Source organism: Pelodiscus sinensis, chromosome 1 (genome assembly GCF_049634645.1).
Source record: "Pelodiscus sinensis isolate JC-2024 chromosome 1, ASM4963464v1, whole genome shotgun sequence".
Lineage (NCBI taxonomy): Eukaryota > Metazoa > Chordata > Testudines > Trionychidae > Pelodiscus > Pelodiscus sinensis.
The window spans coordinates 100,235,821-100,255,940 of record NC_134711.1 but is presented as its reverse complement, the minus strand read 5'-3'; the positions used below and the strand labels follow the sequence as shown (position 1 = coordinate 100,255,940).

Here is a 20,120-nt window from a genome sequence, read left to right as displayed (position 1 = left end):
AAGCTATACTGTAGAGAAATACAAGTGATTGGGCTCAGCACAGGCACAACTGTATGAAATTTCATGGTGTGTGGAAGGCTGGAGGTCAGACTAGATTCTGACTTAAACCTTATCTAATTTCATTCTTTCTCTCTCTCTCTCTCTCTCTCTCCATCCTCCCCCTTTCATGTGAGGTTTTTAAGTGTTTTTGCCCTCCCTGAAAGGCAGCTGTGAATTATGCTGCCCCTTTTACAGTGGGGCAACTGAAGCTAATTGTAATTCAAAGGCAGAGATTGGAATAGAACCTGCTCCCAGTGAGGTAAATGCTATTTGCTATAACATACTGCCTCTCTCCAGTTGTTTGTGGGTAGTTAATCTAGTCAGTAAAATAGCATCTTAGCCTAACACTTGATTTGTTCATAATAAGGCAAGATTCCTTATCCTCTCAAAGGAGATTCAAACTGTGACCCTATCTCATTCCTTCATCCTGCAGGTGACTCAAAAAATGTGACAGTCGTTGTCTGTTCACTAACTGGTTCTTCCATTGTTTCCCATGACTATGACTTCAGGATAATGTAACATCCTCCTCAAGTTATCACAATGATGCAGCTGTTTTCTGTGGAGAAAAGGGAATCAGTCTGGATTCTCTCTCCGCAGACAAGGATATTCATAGTTAATTTGACCACTCTCTAAGTCCAATGTACATAATCAGCGTGACATTCCTGGAGCCAGGGAAATTGACTAAACTCTTTTTATTTTGAGCTGTATGAAATTACCTGAACCAAGTCCAAAATAACACACAACTTCCCTGCTCTCGGGTTTCATTACAAACACAATGCCCAGATCAGGTTTGTCAAAATGTTCTTGAATCTTGCAAATAAACCTGGGATGGCATTTTTCCTTTTACATTAAAAACCTCATAAAAGTTGGCGCTTTATTCCATTATAAGATGTGCATATCGTCAATCCCTCAACTTGTTTACAATATAAACACTACAATAAGACGCCCAGACAATGTTAGCAAATGCAAACAAACTAGTTTCCCTGCCAAGCCAAAAATATCCAAACCATCCTCAAACAATGACTTTAAAGATGGCCTGTATTAAAAGATAAACCTTGCAATGGCCTTGAAGTTCAACAAACTCTGGTTCTTTTGGACTGAGAGGGAGACTAAATTTCAGAGTTAGAAAACTTCCACTGAGGGCTCTGCCCTCAACTCCCAGATGTACAAATCTAGGACCTGTCAACTCAAGCATCCCAATTAATTCCAACCTCTGGTTTGAAACATATAGAAAGAAGAGACTCTCTGGCTTATTGGAGTGACTTTTTTTCAGTGGGCTAGAGTTTGCATGTTTTTATGTTAAACTTAGTGGTTTTAATCAAAAGTTGGATTTGGCCATCTTGTTTCAGTTGGACAGACACTCTTTCCTGGAGGCTTCATTTTGTTTTCCACGGTAAAGCTTCCGGTAAAAAAAAAAAAAAAAGTTTTATTCTCCACTGCTTTACTAATACCAGGGCAGCTTTTTCAGACAAAGATCTGGCCCAAAGTTACTGGCCCTCAAGCTTGCAAATTTAGCTTTCAAAATGTGAATTGGCTGCAGACTAACAGAGTGATGTGTGTCTGATTTGCAGAGCCGGATACAATTCCTCAAAGAGGTGTGAACTGCCTCATTTCGTATCCGTTCATTAACTCTGAATTCTAATGAAATGTAATGTCAACCTCTTTTGTTATTTCACTGCCACTCAAAGCATGCTGGAGAGAGGAGGTATAATCATACTGTATAGCTCTGACACACACTTTCCTTAGTGGCACTTCATTTTGGCAGCCTGAGTGTATGGAGCTTGGATTGGCAGGAGCTTTGGTAAGAGAAGCTTGGGAGAGCTTCACCAGTTGTTTTCCACTTTGGCTACCCATTTCATGTGTAATTTGCTTTGGCATATTTTGGTTCATTCAAACCCAAACTGAAGTACATGTGTGAAAAAAAATGTAGAAATCCCTGCAGTTGAAAGCATCCTTCTGACTGAAAATTCCATGGGAAATGGTTCTGGTATGTCTGAGTTTTTCCCCTTTCTAATCTATAGCTCAAGAGGTCCGCTTGGGTCCCAAAAACTGAGGCCATTTCACAGTTCAAGACTGAGTGAGCCTGAGACCCTGCCCAAGACCGTTGACTATCTTGAGGAGAATTATGATGCATTACATGCAGAAGGGATATATTTCTATAAGTCTTTTGACAGCTGTGATGCATAGAAGTGTGACTTAAAGAGGGAATGATAAATACTGCTGGATGCATCTTCTCCAGTACTGCACACATCTATTCTGCTACACGTCTCTAGCACAAAGCTGGTTAGATCCATGCAGAGTTATTTTTCTGCATGGCCAGGTGATGTTTAAGGAAATTAGTGGTGCAGGTAGCTTATCACAATGTATCTTTTCTCTGAGAGACTGAAAGCAGGACTTGTTCTAGTATATAGTTTGAAAGGAACAAGGATGCCATCCACAAAGTTGAACATTTACTCTGCTGTAAACCAAATTATAGTCTTTTATACAGTAACTAAGCCTGCAGCTTTCATTGGTCTGATGACTAAGGCTTCCTTGTGTGGAAAAAAATAAGTCTGTCTCATTGACATGCTTGTGTTTTGCTGCTGGCATTGCAGCTCCCTTTTACTCAGGTATAACCTAGCTAAGCAAGATTGAATATGATATAGAAGCTACTATTGGCTTCTGCTGCCTGTCAGGAAAATAAAAGAAACTTCCCATTGGGAGGAGTAAGCCAGCAGCTAAATGTGATGCTCAGAGATTGTTTTTATGTGATGCTACCAATATCAGATCTGTTGTCAAACGGAAAAATGTGTGTTTTCTTCCCTGTGATTGTACCGGAGAGACTCCTTTTTCCCCATCTCCAGCAACTGACAACTAATCCAGTTTTTTTTTTGTTTCAATGCCACTGTTTTCCCAGTCACCATGCTGTGCTTTTTGAGGAAGGTGGATTTGACTACCTTTGTGATCCCAGAAAAAATAGCCTGTCTCACTGTGATAGGTAATAACCAGCCTGCCAAATGGAAATCTCCTTTCTCTTGCTAGGCTGATGATTTTTAATGCTGCATTCTGTACTGATGTGTAAAGTAGAGCTGGAGGGACTGTTTAGTGTGGAGTATAGGTGCTGGAACTGTTTTACGGTGAGGATGCTGAGCTGCGCCCCACCCCCACCTCAGTTCGCCTCACCAGCCCAGCCTGGGGTAACACATAGGTGTGTGGTCTGGGAGAGTTGACAGCCTTAGCCACAGCTAGAGGCAGCTGTGGAGCCAGCAGTAGGGATGTCAATGTGTAGATGACTACACAATGGACTGATAGGCTTATCCGTTAATCTTGTTGACCTCATGTGCTCCCCCACCCTGCTGCCTCTCTATCAGAGGCAGCAAGGGTTGGGGGGAGAGTGGGAACTGGTGCTCATGAGGAGCTGGCTTAAAAGCTGGTTCCCCAAAAGCACCGGATCTGATAGAAAAGCAGCAGTGCAGAGGATGAGGGGGGAGCAGGCGGGAGCTGATACATGTGGGGAGCTGGTTCTGAGGACCACCTGCCCCTCTTTGCTGCAGCCCATATTCATGGTGGTTCTGAGCTCCCTGTGGACAGGGGTTGCTGCTGCAGAGCAGCTTCTGTCCATGGGGAGCTCAGAGTCCCCCCCCCCCCATAGGGGCTGCTGCCACCCTGGGCACCTGCCTCTGTATCAGGGAGCAGGTTTTTAAGCTCTGATAGAGAGGGAGCTCTGTGGGGGTGGCAGGGTGTTCTCCTAGAGTGGGGCCAGGAGTGCACTGGCTGCCAGCCTCTCCTCGGGGACTATCGATAAAATTTCACGTGGTTACACAACTATTCATTTACTAATATCCGTAGCCTGCAGAGAGAAGGGCACCATTTCAGGAGGGACGGCAGCCACGTGTACTGGGTTACCATGTGCTGCTTTTCCCATTCTCCTCATAATCAGGGAGCAAAGAGAAAGTACACAGCTGGTGTCACTTACTACCTGCTCCCTTCACCAGGCAGGAGTGAGAGGAATGCATGTAGAGTAGACTGTCTACTTTCCCCCTCAATCCCTGATTGTAAGGGGAATGCTAAGAAGACCAAGCAGTGTCCTGGTATGCTCGGATTTACCCTCTCCTCCCACCCTCCTGAAATGGCACCTTTCTGAGGTATGGCAGGTGGCTGGACCCCAGGGAACCTCTGGGCAGGGGGAAGCTGGGTGCCAAACCTGGGGGTGCTGTAGCGCCCCCTGCACTTCTACTTCCCATGCCTAGGATGTGGAGGATTTGTTAATATGTATCACTTTGGTCTCTTTGTGAATTATCAATGAACAAGATGCAGGGTGGATTTATTTAAATCAAGGCAATTTAAATCACTGATTTAAATCGCCAAAAATCATTGATTTAAATTAAATTACCAAAAAGCTAAGACTGACTGTTTGGAGTGCACTTAATTTTCGAGTAAGCCCCAGTGAACTCACTGGCACTTCTGGGGTTTTTTTTAGAAAAACAAGTACAGGCAGTCCCCGAGTTACGTGGATCCGACTTATGTCGGATCTGCACTTACGAACGGGGCTTTCTTGTCCCGGAGCTCGCAGGCAGCATGACCGCCCAGAGCGCAGCGGTCCCGCCACCTCAACCTCCGGGGCGAGAAAAGCTGCTCCAGGTGCCCCTGGTGTGCTGGGGACCGTCTCCAGCAGACCAGGGACACCTGGAGCAAAGCCAGGGAGGTGGAGGGGTGCCGCGCATCTGAGGCTTTGCTGTGGCAAAGCCGGGGAGGCGCGGGACTCCGCCGCCGCTGCGGCTTTGCTCCCGGTGTCCCTGGTCTGCTGGAGACGGTCCCCAGCAGACCAGAGGCACCGGGAGCAAAGTGGCAGCGGCGGCGGAGTCCCACGCCTCTGAGGCTTTGCCAGAGCAAAGCCTCAGAGGCGCGGCACCCCGCCGCCACTGCGGCTTTGCTCCCCGTGTCCCTGGTCTGCTGGGGGGAGGGAGGCGCAGCTAGTGCCCCCCCCCCCCCCCCAGCAGACCAGGGAGCTGTGGAGCAAAGCCCCGGGCCTGTGGTAGAGCAGGTGGAGCGCTGCCAGTTGGTCCCGCAGCACCGCTCCTTGGCGCTACTGGACCAACCCGGCAGCACCCCAGCTGCTCTGCCCCAGGAGTCCTGATTCAGCCGCTGCTGATCAGTTTCAGCAGCGGCTGAATCAGGACACCTGGGGCAGAGCAGCTGGGATGCTGCTGGGTTGGTCCAGTAGCGCCGAGGAGCAGCGTCGCTACTGGAGCAACCCAGCAGCACCCCAGCTGCTCTGTCCCAGGCGTCCCCAAGTCAGCCGCTGCTGAAACTGACCAGTGGCTGACTACAGGAAGCCCCTGACCCGGGCTTCCTGGAATCAGCCGCTGATCAGTTTCAGCAGCAGCTGACTTGGGGATGCCTGGGGTTCTTAAGTTGAATCTGTATGTAAGTCGGAACTGGCGTCCAGATTCAGCCGCTGTTGAAACTGATCAGTTTCAGCAGCGGCTGAATCTGGACGCCAGTTCCGACTTACATACAGATTCAACTTAAGAACAAACCTACAGTCCCTATCTTGTACGTAACCCGGGGACTGCCTGTACTATAACTGGCACTGGCCACTACAATCAGCCTCTTGCTTCCAGGCGCACCCGATTCATATGTGTATTTACAAGCTTTCATTTGGTAGGCTGAGATTCACAAGAGAGATTCCATGCTACCCCCTGGCTTTACCCAAACACTGAATTTTAGTTTCTCTCTGCAGTTTGCCAGCAGCAGAACTAGAGCATAGGACATAAAATATTTCTCCTCTTTCTCTCGCTGCTCCTAGTTCCCATGTCATGGAAAAAATATTATCTGATTAAGTCCTTTAATTAATTGTGTCTTCCGTTCCCTTTTCTTGTGTGCCTGTCCATTCTCTGGTTTCTTCTTTATCTGTGTCATCTGATGCAAGAACATTCAAAATATTTTTGTTCATTCTTTAATTAATAAATAAATGCCAGTTTAATTCTTTTGAAGAAATACTTGATCTGTGCTTTTCCTTTTAAGTCTGTAACATGTCAGATCTTGGCATTGCAGTCACTCCTGGGTCCCTTCTATGCTCTGATATATTATGTTGGCATTTGTGGAACTGAAAATGAATCTCATGGCCTCAGGGCTTAGGTTCAGCACAACAATTTTATATATTGCTCTCAAAAGTCAATCCAAACCTTTTGAGCTACATTTAAAATCCCCACCAATTTTGCTGTCCAAGCTGAATTGGAGTCAACTCACTCTTGTGCAGAGTTCTGTTCTTGTGACATATTTTCTGGCACAAACTGACACAAAAAGGCAGCTTTAATAAAAGATTCAACAAGCATTTTGCATGAACGAGACGCATAAACAGGTTTTGTACTTATATGAAGGTGCCTAGAGTGATGTAGCTTATTACCAAAGTTCGTTATATTACTTTTATGCCATTAAAACTGAGTCCACCCTTAAGGGTTGCACAACCCATGTAGTTAAATTGATGCAACAATTGTAAGGTCGATCTGCCCCGAAAACTAAATGGTGGCTTACTATGCTCTTGAGTGGCTACATAGGCTGACTCTTCTATACAAACTTAGTTGGGCTATCTGGACTTTAGGTGTAGGCATATGTGGATAAGTGGAGCAACATGCCTGCTTACTGTGTTCTCAAAGCAGGTAGGTTGGGAATGAGCAGATTTTATGCCTCCATCCCATCCCTGTCCTCTCACTACCACATACATGCATACTCACTGGCTAATCCAGATGTACAGGTGCAGGTCAGATAAGACATGCCATTATAACTGCTATCAGAAAACGATAAATATCCACCCTCTGGAAGCAAGATCCCTTTAATGTGTCTGAAGTTGGGCACCCACGGTCATTTTTTAACACCTCTGGATAGTTAGTACTTTGGCTCATTCTTAGTGTATGTTTTCATCTTGCAATTCACAGAGACGCAGAGACTTTCTCCAGTTGATGCTCGATGCTCGCAGTTCTACTAGCTACGTCGGGGTGGAACACTTTGACATAGTCAACCAAGCTGATGTTTCCATTCAGGACCAGAAGCCTCCTGCTGACAAGGCCCTGCCTAAAAAGGTTCACACGACATTGTCTGAAGATGAGATAGTAGGCCAAGCCTTCATCTTCCTGATTGCTGGCTATGAGACCACCACCAATGCCCTGTCCTTCGCCACCTACTTGCTAGCCACCAACCCAGAGTGCCAAGAGAGACTGCTGCAGGAGATAGATGAGTTCTCTGAAAAACATGTGAGTAGATTCATTGGCTTCATAACAATTCCTTGCTCTTTGCATAATGTAAGTAGTGTGAGCAAAGTGCCCTCCTTGAAATATGGACCCCTGGACCTGTGAGGTAGATATTAAAAATGTAAATTACACACACAAAGGCACATTAATGCAACATGAATCTTGTAACATTAAAATAAAAAAGTCCGAGAGTGCAAAAATTAAGATTCCAAGGGTAACATTTAAATGAACCATATTCTTTTCATTAATCTGCTATGAATGTATACTCCCCCTGTAGCATCTAGCATTGGCAGTAGTCTTCTTGATTCACATTTCTTGGACTTTAGGTATATTCACTTAAACTATGCCTATACTACAAGCTTATTTTGAAATAACTCGCGTTATTTCGAAATAACAGAGTACGAACCTACACAGCAAGCCCATTATTCCGAAATAATTTCGAGCTAACGGGCTTCTTACTCTGACTTCTGTAACCCTTATTTCATGAGGAGTAGGGGAAGTCGAAGGAAGAGTGTTCTTCCTTCGACTTCCTGCTGTGTAGACAGCGTCTAAAGCAGGGCTACTCAACTTTGGAAGCCCCGGGGGCCACAATGATACACTCATAATACATGTTGAGGGCCGCAACTTAAGTATGGTTGCATATATATGCAAATATATGCAAATAGCTTTCACACTGACAGGCTTCAGTACAAAGATTAAGGCAAGACTACACAACACACAGTCAAGACCACACAACACACAAGTCAGTTCTGCTGATATTAATAAAATGCAATATTTACCCGATTTCCACCTATGTGATATCACTTTTAATAAGCAATGGCAGTCCAAGAATTTAACTACTAAAATGCATATCAATAGAAGACCATTATATTGACTGCTTTTGTTTTGGTTCCCATCCGCGGGCCAGGTGTTGAGCCCCACATAAATCCAAACTGCACCACGGGCTGCAAACAAACAGGCCGCAGGCTGTATGCGGCCCATGGGCCACATGTTGAGTAGCCCTGGTCTAAAGTCAAGTTAAGCTATTTTGACTTCAGATACGCAATTAATGTAGCTGAAGTTGCATATCTTAACTCAACTTTGTCCAGCAGCGTAGATGTACCCGTACTTATTTAACAAGAAAAAGAAAAATATAAAATACTAAATGGCACCATCTGGCCTAGAAACACATGATACGGGTGTCAAATTGTTGTGAATGAACCTAACTGCTGGGTCCAATATACTTCTAAGCCCACTGGGACTAGGTAGTGTCTACTTACTGTTTCTAGCTCTGAATCTCTATGGTATACTACCAGATGAGACCTCAGGTAAGCAAGGAGCACAGGCTTAAAGTGCTGCATAGTCCTATCTTTTGTTTCAGGTAGACCAGACTAACACGGCTACATCTCTATGGGTATGTCTACACTACCCCGCTAGTTCGAACTAGCGGGGTAATGTAGGCATACCGCAATTGCAAATGAAGCCCGGGATTTGAATTTCCCGGGCTTCATTTGCATAAGCGGGGCGCCACCATTTTTAAATCCCCGCTCGTTCGAACCCCGTGCCGCGCGGCAACACTCGGCACGAACTAGGTAGTTCGAACTAGGTTTCCTAGTTCAAACTACCGTTATTCCTCATTCCACGAGGAGTAACGGTAGTTCGAACTAGGAAGCCTAGTTCGAACTACCTAGTTCGTGCCGCGTGTAGCCGCGCGGCACGGGGTTCGAACGAGCGGGGATTTAAAAATGGCGGCGCCCCGCTTATGCAAATGAAGCCCGGGAAATTCAAATCCTGGGCTTCATTTGCAATTGCGGTATGCCTACATTACCCCGCTAGTTCGAACTAGTGGGGTAGTGTAGACATACCCTATTAGACTTAAAGAGGAATTTCTTAACTACAGTCTTTTAACACTAGAAAGCATTAGAAAATTACAGATCTTGGAAAACAAAAAACAGGATTGAGATGCACTCACCTTCCAGTTTCATGTTTTTTTGTTTAATCAAAGTTTGTCAGCATTCATGCTGGGCATATTCTCTCCTGTTTTCTCACTCTCCTGCATGTCTGACTTACATGTAGCAGTAGTGTGCCCTCTTACTTCAAACAGCAGCTCTTTGTAAACACAGTCGTCTTCCTGTTGCCATGTGCCCAGCCTGAGAAATTGCAGATCTACTGGCTGTGCTGGTGCCTCTATGTAGAAAATCCATTGTTCCATGAGTTTGGACTAGTAGCTGAGAGCCAGTCAGAATGGATGGCTCCCGATTGCTCTACTTAGTGATGATATGTCAGCAGTGTCAAGTACCTTTCCTAGACAGGGCAGCCTATCTGGAATTCAGTTCAATAACCTTGCCTTGGGTGATATTTTAAGTGTGATATCTTAATATAAGTGTTTGCATGCTGTTACCTTGGTTTTCTTTCTTTTATTTTTTAAGAAGATGCAATAGAAGCTGCCTGTATGCTTAATCATTTGAGCAGTAATATGGGTCCAGTGATATTTTGTAGGAAGTAATGGGCCAACTTTGCTGATTTTGTTGCCAGTCCAGAGACGGTTGTCTGCCAAATTAGTTTACAGGGCAGGAGCATCTGTTTACCACACACATTTTTGCAGCCAAAAAAAGAAAGAGGCAGATTCTTAGCTGATGTAAATTGGTATGGTTCCAACCAGCTGAGGATCTTAGCCAAAACTCTTTTGTTCTCATAATGAATACTTAACATTTGCAGAATATTTTACCATGTCTTCTAGCCCCCAAATGTGGCCAGACTCTAACATTATACAGTTCAAGTTTTCTTCCATCCTCACACCAAGATTTGTTTTTTTTTCATTCTTATAGCCGATTTTTATTATTTCTATTTTCATAAGCAAAAATGTTGTGCTCAATAATCCACTTCAAAGCTTTTGTTTAAAAATATTAATAAGTGGAATTTACCCCAAATCAGTAAGAGACTCTATGTGTACCCGTAGAATACCAGTTTGATTTAAAACCATTTAAAATTGATACCTTCTTCACTTCCACTATCTGCAAAGCCAAATCCAAAGTCCACATTTCCTTGGTTACATTCAGTGTTGTGTGTACCTAAAACACAGTGTGCCAGACATTCTGATCTCTTCAATTCTCTGCACTAGTCGTTAATTATTAAGATAATGTGCAGCATCTAGTGTCTGTATTTGTCTTTGTTATTGCTTGTCATAGGCTTTTTAATGAGCACAGGGACTTTTGTGGAACAAAAATAACACTAGATACAGCCTTCTTCATTTCAGCTGATGAATTTGCATGCTCAAATTTTTGGTCATGGAAGTTTGGGTTGCCTACTTCTTATGCACCCCAGAACTCACCATAGCAGCTCATTTGCATGTAGGTCCAGGTTTTAAAATACAGGCAGTCCCCGACTTACGCGGATCCGACTTATGTCGGATCCGCACTTACAAACGGGGCTTTTCTCGCCCCGGAGCTCACGAGCGGCGGGTCGCCACCCGTGTCCTCCGGGGCGAGAAAAGCTTCTCCCAGTCTCCCTGGTCTGCTGGGGGGGTCCAGAAAAGCCGCTGGACCCCCCCCAGAAGACCAGGGACACCCAAGCAAAGCCGCCACCTGGGCGGCTTTGCTCGTTTGCCCGGGAGCTCCCCGTCTCCCCGGGCGCGCTTGGGCTGTCCCGCTGCGGGCGTGCTCCGCGGTTTTGCTCTCCGTCTACCTGGTCTGCAGGGAGACGGGGAGCAAAGCCTTGGAGCACGCCCGCAGCGGGACAGCCCAGGCGCGCTTGGGCTGTCCCGCTGCAGGCGTGCTCCGCGGCTTTGCTCCGCGTCTCCCAGGTCAGCAGACCAGGGAGACGGAGCAAAGCCATGGAGGACTTGGGCGGTCCTGCCACCCCCGTCTCCCTGGTCTGCTGGGGGGGAGGGAGGGTGCAGCTAGTGCCTCCCCCCCCAGCAGACCAGGCTTTTCTTGCCTACCCCTGGGGTAGAGCAGCTGGGCGCTGCCGGGTTGGTCCCGCAGCGCTGCTCCGGACCACCCCGGCAGCACCCCAGCTGCTCTGCCTCAGGCGTCCTGATTCAGCCGGTGCTGGTCAGTTTCAGCAGCGGCTGAATCAGGACGCCTGGGGCAGAGCAGCTAGGGTGCTGCTGGGTTGCTCCAGTAGCGCTGAGGAGCCGCGCTACTGGAGCAACCCAGCAGCACCCCAGCTGCTCTGCCCCAGGCGTCCCCAAGTCAGCCGCTGCTGAAACTGACCAGTGGCTGACTACAGGAAGCCCGAGGCAGAGTTGCTCTGCCCCAGGCTTCCTGGAATCAGCTGCTGATCAGTTTCAGCAGCAGCTGACTTGCGGACGCCTGGGTTTCTTAAGTTGAATCTGTATGTAAGTCAGAACTGGCATCCAGATTCAGCCGCAGTTGAAACTGATCAGTTTCAGCAGCGGCTGACGCCAGTTCCGACTTACATACAGATTCAACTTAAGAACAAACCTACAGTCCCTATGTTGTACGTAACCCGGGGACTGCCTGTATGCAAAAATGTACATGATTAAAATTTCCCAATTTTACCCAGTTTGGGTTGTGCAAAAATAAAGGCCATGCTCAGATGACTTTGAAAATTTGCCGCCATCTGTCCTGAATACAAAACATCCTTGGAGTGGCAATTCTGCCTTTGAGTGGTACATTCCCAACTCTTTGAAAGATTCCTTTTGCTTTAAGGCTTTCTATATAAGTGATAGTGAAATAGAGGCATTCATCAACCTGATCCATAGGCTTTCTCCTCAGCAAAATCATGTTTCATGCATATGTTTCATAATCAACTGAGAGGTCACTGATATCTTTTATTCTAATTATAAAACTTGATTTATAATTTTAGGTTATTGTTACTACTGTTGCACTCCAAGTAGAGCATCTTACTTGCTTCTCTCAGGTAAAGTAGGCACATTCTGCCCTCACAACCATTTAACTTCATTGATGACACTGGGGAGTTGCAAAGTTGTGACTAGGGGCACGCTTTGGCCTACAGTGTACATGATGTATTGGTGTATGTTGCAGTTGCAGCCCATGAGGATTACAATCTATTGAGCTAGACATTATATTGACACATAGGAAAATACAGTCCATGCCCTCCCAGGGAGCTAACAATCTAAAAAAATAAGTAACATCCAAAAGGTGTAGGAAGCAGAATCCAATGAAATATATACAAGGTAGAATGTGTGTGTACATTCTCTCTCTCCTCACACATATATATATATAGACAAATACATTATATTTTTCCACATAATTGTAAGTAGATGTAGGCATTGTGGCACAAGGTGTGATCACTGCTATCTTTTTGTGTTCTCTGAGTGTCTGTTATTGTTAGGATCAAAGGCATTAATGCTTGACTTTTTTTCTTATTGCAAATTTATTTTCATTATAGCTCTATCTTTTGTGGTATTTAGGGAAAGCTTTGTTACTAGGGCTTTAATGGCAGAGTAGAATATAAAGAAGGAGGTGGGAACGGTGGGTGCACCGATTAACTGGGTGGTTTAACAGCTTAATAAATGGTTGGTTCAAGATGCAGTCATACGCATAATGGAATTGATGGCCTTATCTTTATTTCATAGTGGACATCAGTCTGGATACCAAGGCGCTACATGCACAGTTGTCAGTAGTCCCTTGCAGAGAATGTCCCCTGTTACTTCACTAATGTTCAATTTTAATTACAGGTGACATATAAGTGGGTGTATAACACTGGCGAAGAGGAACAAAACTGTGGTCTCTCAGCTATCCTCTTCAATAACAAGAAGTTCATGCTTCAAATCTGCATGGCCCCCAGTTATAAGGTTTTCTGTTACCAACAACATTGACCACAATTCATCTTTTTTATGTGTTAGAGGATCCCTGAGCCAGGGATTCACTTCAGGGTCAGGAAGAGGGTATAGCAGTCCAGTCCCATTAGCACTGTAATTAACTACATTTCTCATCACAAATGACTTGAAAAGTTATGGGGGGAAAAACTGGTTTGAACCAGGGATGTATTGATGCTCTGTTCGTGTATCATGTTGGCAGAAGGGAAAGAGGGAAATAGTATGTGACCCAAAGGCTTGCGGATGTCAGAGTCACTCAGGGCATGTCTACACTAGTAGGGAGGCTAATGTAGGCATTCAAAGTTACAAATCAAGCCTGGGATTTAAATATCCTGCGCTTGATTTGCATCTTCCTGGCCGGTCGCCATTTTTGAAATTTACAAGTCTGGACTAACTGCCCGCGTCTACACGCGGCAGGGACCCGGTATTTCGAATTAAAGCCCCTAAATCGAACTACCTGTTAAACCTCCTTTCAGCCTCAAATGGCTTTAATTTGAAATACCGAGTCCCTGCCACGTGTAGACGCGGGCAGTTAGTCCGGACTTGTAAATTTCAAAAAATGGCGACCAGCCGGGAAGATGCAAATCATGCATGGGATATTTAAATCCCGGGCTTGATGTGCAACTTTGAATGCCTACATTAGCCTCCCTACTTCGAACTAGGGGGCTAGTGTAGACATACCCTTAGAAACCCAAATAGGCTATAACAGTTGAAAGATGCTCAGCATTTCAGATTAGTTCTTACCTTTAATCGAGATGCTTTGCGATTTAAAGATCATAGTGGAAGAACATTAGTGGGACAGAACAAGCAAGATGGATGCCTGAACAGGCAAGTGGCTAGGTTGCATTGGACGGTAGATAAATAGAAGACTTTAATTATTCATAGATCCCCACATTTAAATACTGTGTGTCCCGCACAGCCAGATTTATGCTCAGATAGTTGCAGTAGGCTTACTAAATCCCCCAGCAATTTCATTTGCATCATACTTTTTTTATTGTCCTAAACTGTGGTGTAGAGTTTCAGTCTGATCTTAAAACAGTGGTTGCCTTACTCCCCAGAAATGACTGCACTTCAGTGGAGAACAAAGTGATATATACATAGATAGGAAATGTTAATACATGAATTTACTAGTATTTATAGAGCACCATGAGATCCATCCACGTGAAAGGGCTATACATGACAGGCCCGATCCTGGGCCTTCTGGTATGGGAGTAAGAGGCACCTACACCCAAAGGCTTTAATGCCAGCCTGACCTAAACTAATGAGAATGAGGCGGGCACAGAGAGGAACAGAACACTTCCTTGGTGACTCCAGGATTCAGACTTGAAGATTCCCGTGAGTTCCTTTTCCCCTGTGCAGGCCCTGTGTCTATCTCCCTTGCACAACAAATGCAGAAGCTATGGCTCACCCGGGCTTCAGTTAGCCTTGTGGAGCCCCTTGCCAGGGATGACAGCCTTAACATGGGGCTGCTCCATCAGTTTCTTGCAGAAAACAGTGCATGCTGTGGGTGGGTTTGTAACTCCTCTTTCTCCTCCACACCTCTCTGCTGCATTCTCTGCTCTTTCTCTTTTGCTCCATTTGTGCTCCTCCTGGGTTTGTACATGTGCTCAGTTCCTCTCCTCCGTTCAGAATCCTTTGCCAGTTCCAACATGAGGGAAAGAGCTGAGGGAGAGGGATACCATTGCTGTTATCAGGGCAGTCCCAGGAGGGGTACAGGAGCCAGGGCAAATGAGCCCCCCCACTAGTCTCCTCGCTGTCTGTGTGGCCTAGCTGCCACTAGCTGCTGCTTGCCTCACCACCTCCCCGTCCTGCTCACCCATCTGCTGCTCTCCTTCTCGCTGTCTGATCGCCTGCCACTTACCTCCTCAGCCACCCACCCACGTCGTTCTCTTCCTTGCTACCCTCCCACCTGTATCCTCACCCTCTCCCAGCTTCTCACCTTGCTCGCTCACCCACCTCTTCACCTGAATACTGGGACACATGACGTCCCAATCATACATCGGTCAGGACCTGGGACAAAGGGCTAACTATTAGGACAGTCCCAATTTTATTAAAGTATGGTTCCCCCCAAAGCATGGAACTGAGGCAGTCATTCCAATTCAACCTATCCTAGGGATGGCTCTGGCAGTGATGCTACTGCCTTTCCTTTCTCATCATTTTTGGCCCTTTCCAGATAAACCCATCTGTACCCAAGACAGAAAGTCTTGTTTTCTTAAATAAGCAGTGTCAGTTCTCCCTTTGGTCTTTAAATCCCACCCAAATTAATCATTTAAATTGGGAGGTGGAGTAGGAGCTGGAATCTAGACAGTTCACCCTCAGAGGGTGAAGAAACTGATAAGAATTTATTCTTGTGCCTACCTTCATCTTAGAGTGAAAGTATAATCTAGTGGGTTGGGACTGGAATTGGGAGCAATGAACCTCCTGAGTTCTGATCCAGATTGGGGAAAAAATGACTCACTGTGTGGCCTCACCTTTCTGATTCTCGCCTTTCTGATTCTCATTTTAACATGTGAAATACAGACAAGGATTATGTACCTACCTACATCGCAGAGAAGTGGGATTCAATTGACTAATGTTGATACGCATTTCTGATGCTATAAAGCACTGTGTATGGCAAGTATAAGTCTGTACCTGATGCTGATCCTAGCACCATGCTGAAATAATTTGAAAAAAATCTAATACTGTACGAATGATTAAGTCCTCAGTAGGCTAGTGCTAGCTGTGAGGGCTACTGTGAAGCTCCACCTGAATAACACAGATCATTCATTCTTGCCACTGGTGCCCATGAACATTATTACGGCCAGACAAACATGAGAGACAACTTGTGGTTGGGAGTAATATGGAAGCAAATGCAAATGTATTTTTAAAACAAAGAGCAGATATTAATGGAAAATATTAAATATGGAAATTGAGCCCTGGGGGCATCTTCCATTCTATCTTTTAAATAACATCTATTACTGTTATTTATTATTTATACATATATTTATATACCGACAAACTCCAGCCAAGAGGAGGGCCCCGTTGCACTAAGAATGAATTTATAGATCAGAGACCATTCCTGGGATATAGTTTGAATGTAAGGGTTAATACAGAGACACGGAGGAGAAAAAGGAAATATGCCTATTCTAAAGATGAGAAATAGAGAGAGGGCGGGAATGTCTAAACTGCAATGAGACGCTTGTGGCTGGTCCATGCCAGCTGTCTAGGGCTGTAATGCTGCTTTATGGCTGTGAGGGAGTTTGGTTCAGGCCGCTGCACAAGCTCGGAGACCCTCCCACATTGCAGGCCCCTGAGCCCAAATGTCTATATTGCCATTAAAGAGACTCTTAGCCCATGCCCCTAAGCCTAAGTCAGCTGTCATGAGCCAGCCGCGGGTATTTCATTACAGTGTTGACATATCCTAAGTGACCAATGTTCCTGCTAATCTTTTCCATCCATGTGCAGAATAATTGTTTTATGTGCACTGAGGAGTGTATGAAAGTGCACCACCAGTCGAAACAAAAAACTAAGGTGTTGGCGCTCTGCAAATATGCTGGGTGTATAGCTTATAGAGAACACTGTAAGGGTGTGTCTAGACTACATGCCTCCGTCGATGGAGGCATGTAGATTAGACAGATAGGCAAAGGGAAATGAAGCCGCGATTTAAATAATCGCGGCTTCATTTAAATTTACATTGCTGCCGCGCTGAGCCGACAAACAGCTGATCAGCAATGCTGGATGCTCTGCGCCAACCTGAAAGCCTTTTATCGACATCCCCCTTATGCCTCGTAGGATGAGGTTTACAGGGGATGTCGATAAAAGGCTTTCATTTCGACGGGAGCGTCCAGACTAGCGCGCTGAGCCGACAAACAGCTGATCAGCTGTTTGTTGGCTCAGCGCTGCAGCCATGTAAATTTAAATGAAGCCGCGATTATTTAAATCGCAGCTTCATTTCCCTTTGCCAAATAAACAAATCTACATGGCTCCGTCGACGGAGCCATGTAGTTTAGACGTACCCTAAGTGATTTGCCCAAAGTCACACAAGAAGAGCCAGGAGCTGAAGCTACATATCCTGATTCACAGTCCAGTATGTTTACAAAACAGGCATTCTTTTCTGTTGTATCTCACAAATCCTAAAGAAACTCTAGGCCTTGGGATTTTAGCTTGCTGCTTAAAGGCAGTTTGGAAGAATTTCTTTAGAGGAATTAACTTTGTCCTATATAAATTTGCTTTTCTATTGCTCCAGCACAACAAACAAAGATCTTTTCTATGTTTAAATTGCACTTATTGCTTTTTGTTAGCACTGAATTGTGCCTGTCCAGAATTCTTCCACGTCATCATTTCATTTACAAAATGGTTCTGCTTACTTTTGTTATAAATCTGCTCTGCGTGGGGAGTTGTAAATTCGCTGTGAGCTGGACTGGGTTGATCCATAGCCACCACTTTGCAGGTTATGAACTTGCTGTAGTAATTCATGAAATAATTTGGACACAAGCGCGGTTTTCTCTTATTGCCTAACTTGCAGACTTTAGGACCAGATCCTTATCTTGTGTAAATCAGCAGGGCTCCATTGACTTAACTGGAGCGAAGCTGATAGGCACCAGCTGGTTGTGCTGTTTGCCTTGAACTCCCTTCCTGCTCTTGTAGCAATTTAACTAAATACTGCTTGATATTACATTTTTGTCTTGTTACAAAGAAGTCTTTACCAACTTAAAAATTCTTCTCTACCATAAAGCGCCCAGGGAGCAGTGAGAGGGAAACATATGTATTATAGTGTAATTTTGCCTAATTGAGTACTTTATATTTTAAGCTGTTTATGCAGTGAATCTGTTTAATAGCACAGGCTGCTTTCTCTGTATATTAGCAAAAATAAGAGGTGAAAGTAACAAAAATGATACTGTCAGGGAATTACCCACAACAATTTGCATGTATCTGGTGCCTTTCATGCAGTATCTCAAGGCACTTTACACTCAGAAGCTCGCAACTACAGAGACTACGCTTTTCTGAGCAAATATGCCGACGGTGAAGACTTGCATTTGTCAAGAGAGCCTGTATCATATGTAGGCTTTGGAAGAATTCCACAGATGGGGGATACTGCTTTACAGATAAACACATACAAACTAAGCATGGAACAAGTAAACAAGAAACCTATTTCTGCATTCCTGGTAAGGTTGCTGGACCTTTGAATTTAAATATTAATCTATGTCTCTAGATACTTTTATATTTGCTGCATGAAGATTGCCAGATCAAGAGAAGAAAAGATCTTTCCCTGATGGCAGTGTGACATGTCCAGAGTACAATCCAGGTTCCTGAGTAGCTGTGTCACTCCTGCCCTCTACACTTTGGGTGCTCTTTAGACTGCTTTACTGTGATAGCCTTCAGTTTGGACTGCTCACAGACAACCTCCAGGATGCAAGTCACTCCCACCTATGTCAGTGTGTATGCTTCAGCCAGCCAGTCATATCTTAGTTCTTATCAGCTTGGTTATATTGCAGGCTGACCTCGGCACACCCTCAATCCAAGATTTTACCCAAAAACGTATTTTCTGTACTGGCCAGTTCTCTCCTGGACAATGGAAGTATATATAAAGTTTGCATTTTATTAATAGAAATAATATGCACATATCTTGTTACCCCAAATGGGGTTTCCAAGACTCTTAATTTAAATACACTGGTTTAGATACAATAAGTTTATTAGATACAAGAGAGAGATTCTAAGTGTGTACAAGTAATGAGGTATAAAAGTCAGAAATGGTAATCTAGCTATATAGTTTAGAAATATGCATCTGTCTGTCCATCTGAGAATCCATTTGTTCAAGAACTTCTCCTAAAAGTTAAGAGCTAGGACCATCAAATTTGGTATGCAGCTTCCTCTTATCCTAACTTAAAGCAAGGTGAAAGTTTGATTGTGCTGGGAAAGTGGCAAGTTCCTGGAATAGGACTGTTTTCTGCTACATGGAAAGGCCAGAAATCGGCCAATGGGATTGTGCTGAGGGCAGGGGCAGCGCCTGAAGCCTTCCCCTCTCCTCTCAAGGCTCATAGTTTTTAAAAAGATACAGCCGCTTTTCTTAGTGGCCTGCAGAACAAGTAGGAGAGCCGGCCTGGGGGTCACCGCTGCATCCATGGGCCAAATCTGGTGGCTTGGCATGCTGGATGCAGCCCATGGGCCGTATTTTGGCCAGGCCTGGTGTAACTGCTAAAAAAACAAGGGTATGTCTACACTACCCTCCTAGTTCGAACTAGGGGGGTAATGTAGGCATACCGCACTTGCAAATGAAGCCCGGGATTTGAATTTCCCGGGCTTCATTTGCATAAGCGGGGAGCCGCCATTTTTAAAACCCCGCTGGTTCAAACCCCGTGCAGCGCGGCTACACGGGGCATGAACTAGGTAGTTCGAACTAGGCTTCCTAGTTCGAACTACCTAGTTCGTGACCCGTGTAGCCGCGCTGCACGGGGTTTGAACCAGCGGGGTTTTAAAAATGGCGGCTCCCCGCTTATGCAAATGAAGCCCGGGAAATTCAAATCCCGGGTTTCATTTGCAAGTGCGGGCCTACATTACCCCGCTAGTTCGAACTAGCGGGGTAGTGTAGACATACCCCAAGTGGTTACATGCACTGCGGGCTCTGCAGTATAACTTTTTAAAGTTCTACTGAAGAGCCCGTAGTGAAGCATCTCTGGGAATAGGGCCAGCAGCACTGCCATCCCCCATCCAGGGGAGCTGGATAATGCAGAGCTGCAGTGAAGCCTCTCCAGGAGCTGGCAAATAACTGTAACAGAAACCAATAAGCTGATGCTTATCAGTTAATCATTTGAAAAGCCCCACCCCTCCTCACTGCCTAACCCCAGCCCACACCTCCAGCCTATTGCCCTACCTCCCATCCCCAAGGCCCTGCCCTGACTCCTGCACCCCTTTACACAACTAGCCCCCTGCCCTGAAGGACACAGGCAATGCTGGGTAAGTCTTCTAGTAAGAAAATAAAGTTAAATGGTACTGATGCCTAACATAACAAATACTTATCAAATCCAAGCAATTTCTTTCACTGCATGCTCTTAGCATTCTTAGGGAGTGTCTAGACTACAGGGTTTTGT

At 45.2% G+C, this 20,120-nt stretch overlaps 1 protein-coding gene across 6 annotated transcripts in view; it reads left to right on the top strand.

Annotated features, from left to right (window-relative positions):
• TBXAS1 (thromboxane A synthase 1) overlaps nt 1-20,120 on the top strand; it is a 349,992-nt gene that overhangs the window by 242,883 nt on the left and 86,989 nt on the right. For 5 of the 6 annotated variants that reach the window (XM_075939367.1, XM_075939378.1, XM_075939373.1 and 2 more), the window contains one exon: nt 6,957-7,271. The exons of the other annotated variant lie outside the window; for it this stretch is intronic. In XM_075939367.1, coding sequence (XP_075795482.1) covers nt 6,957-7,271 — 315 coding nt within the window. The remainder of the gene's footprint in view (nt 1-6,956; nt 7,272-20,120) is intronic. 6 annotated transcript variants of the gene reach the window in all.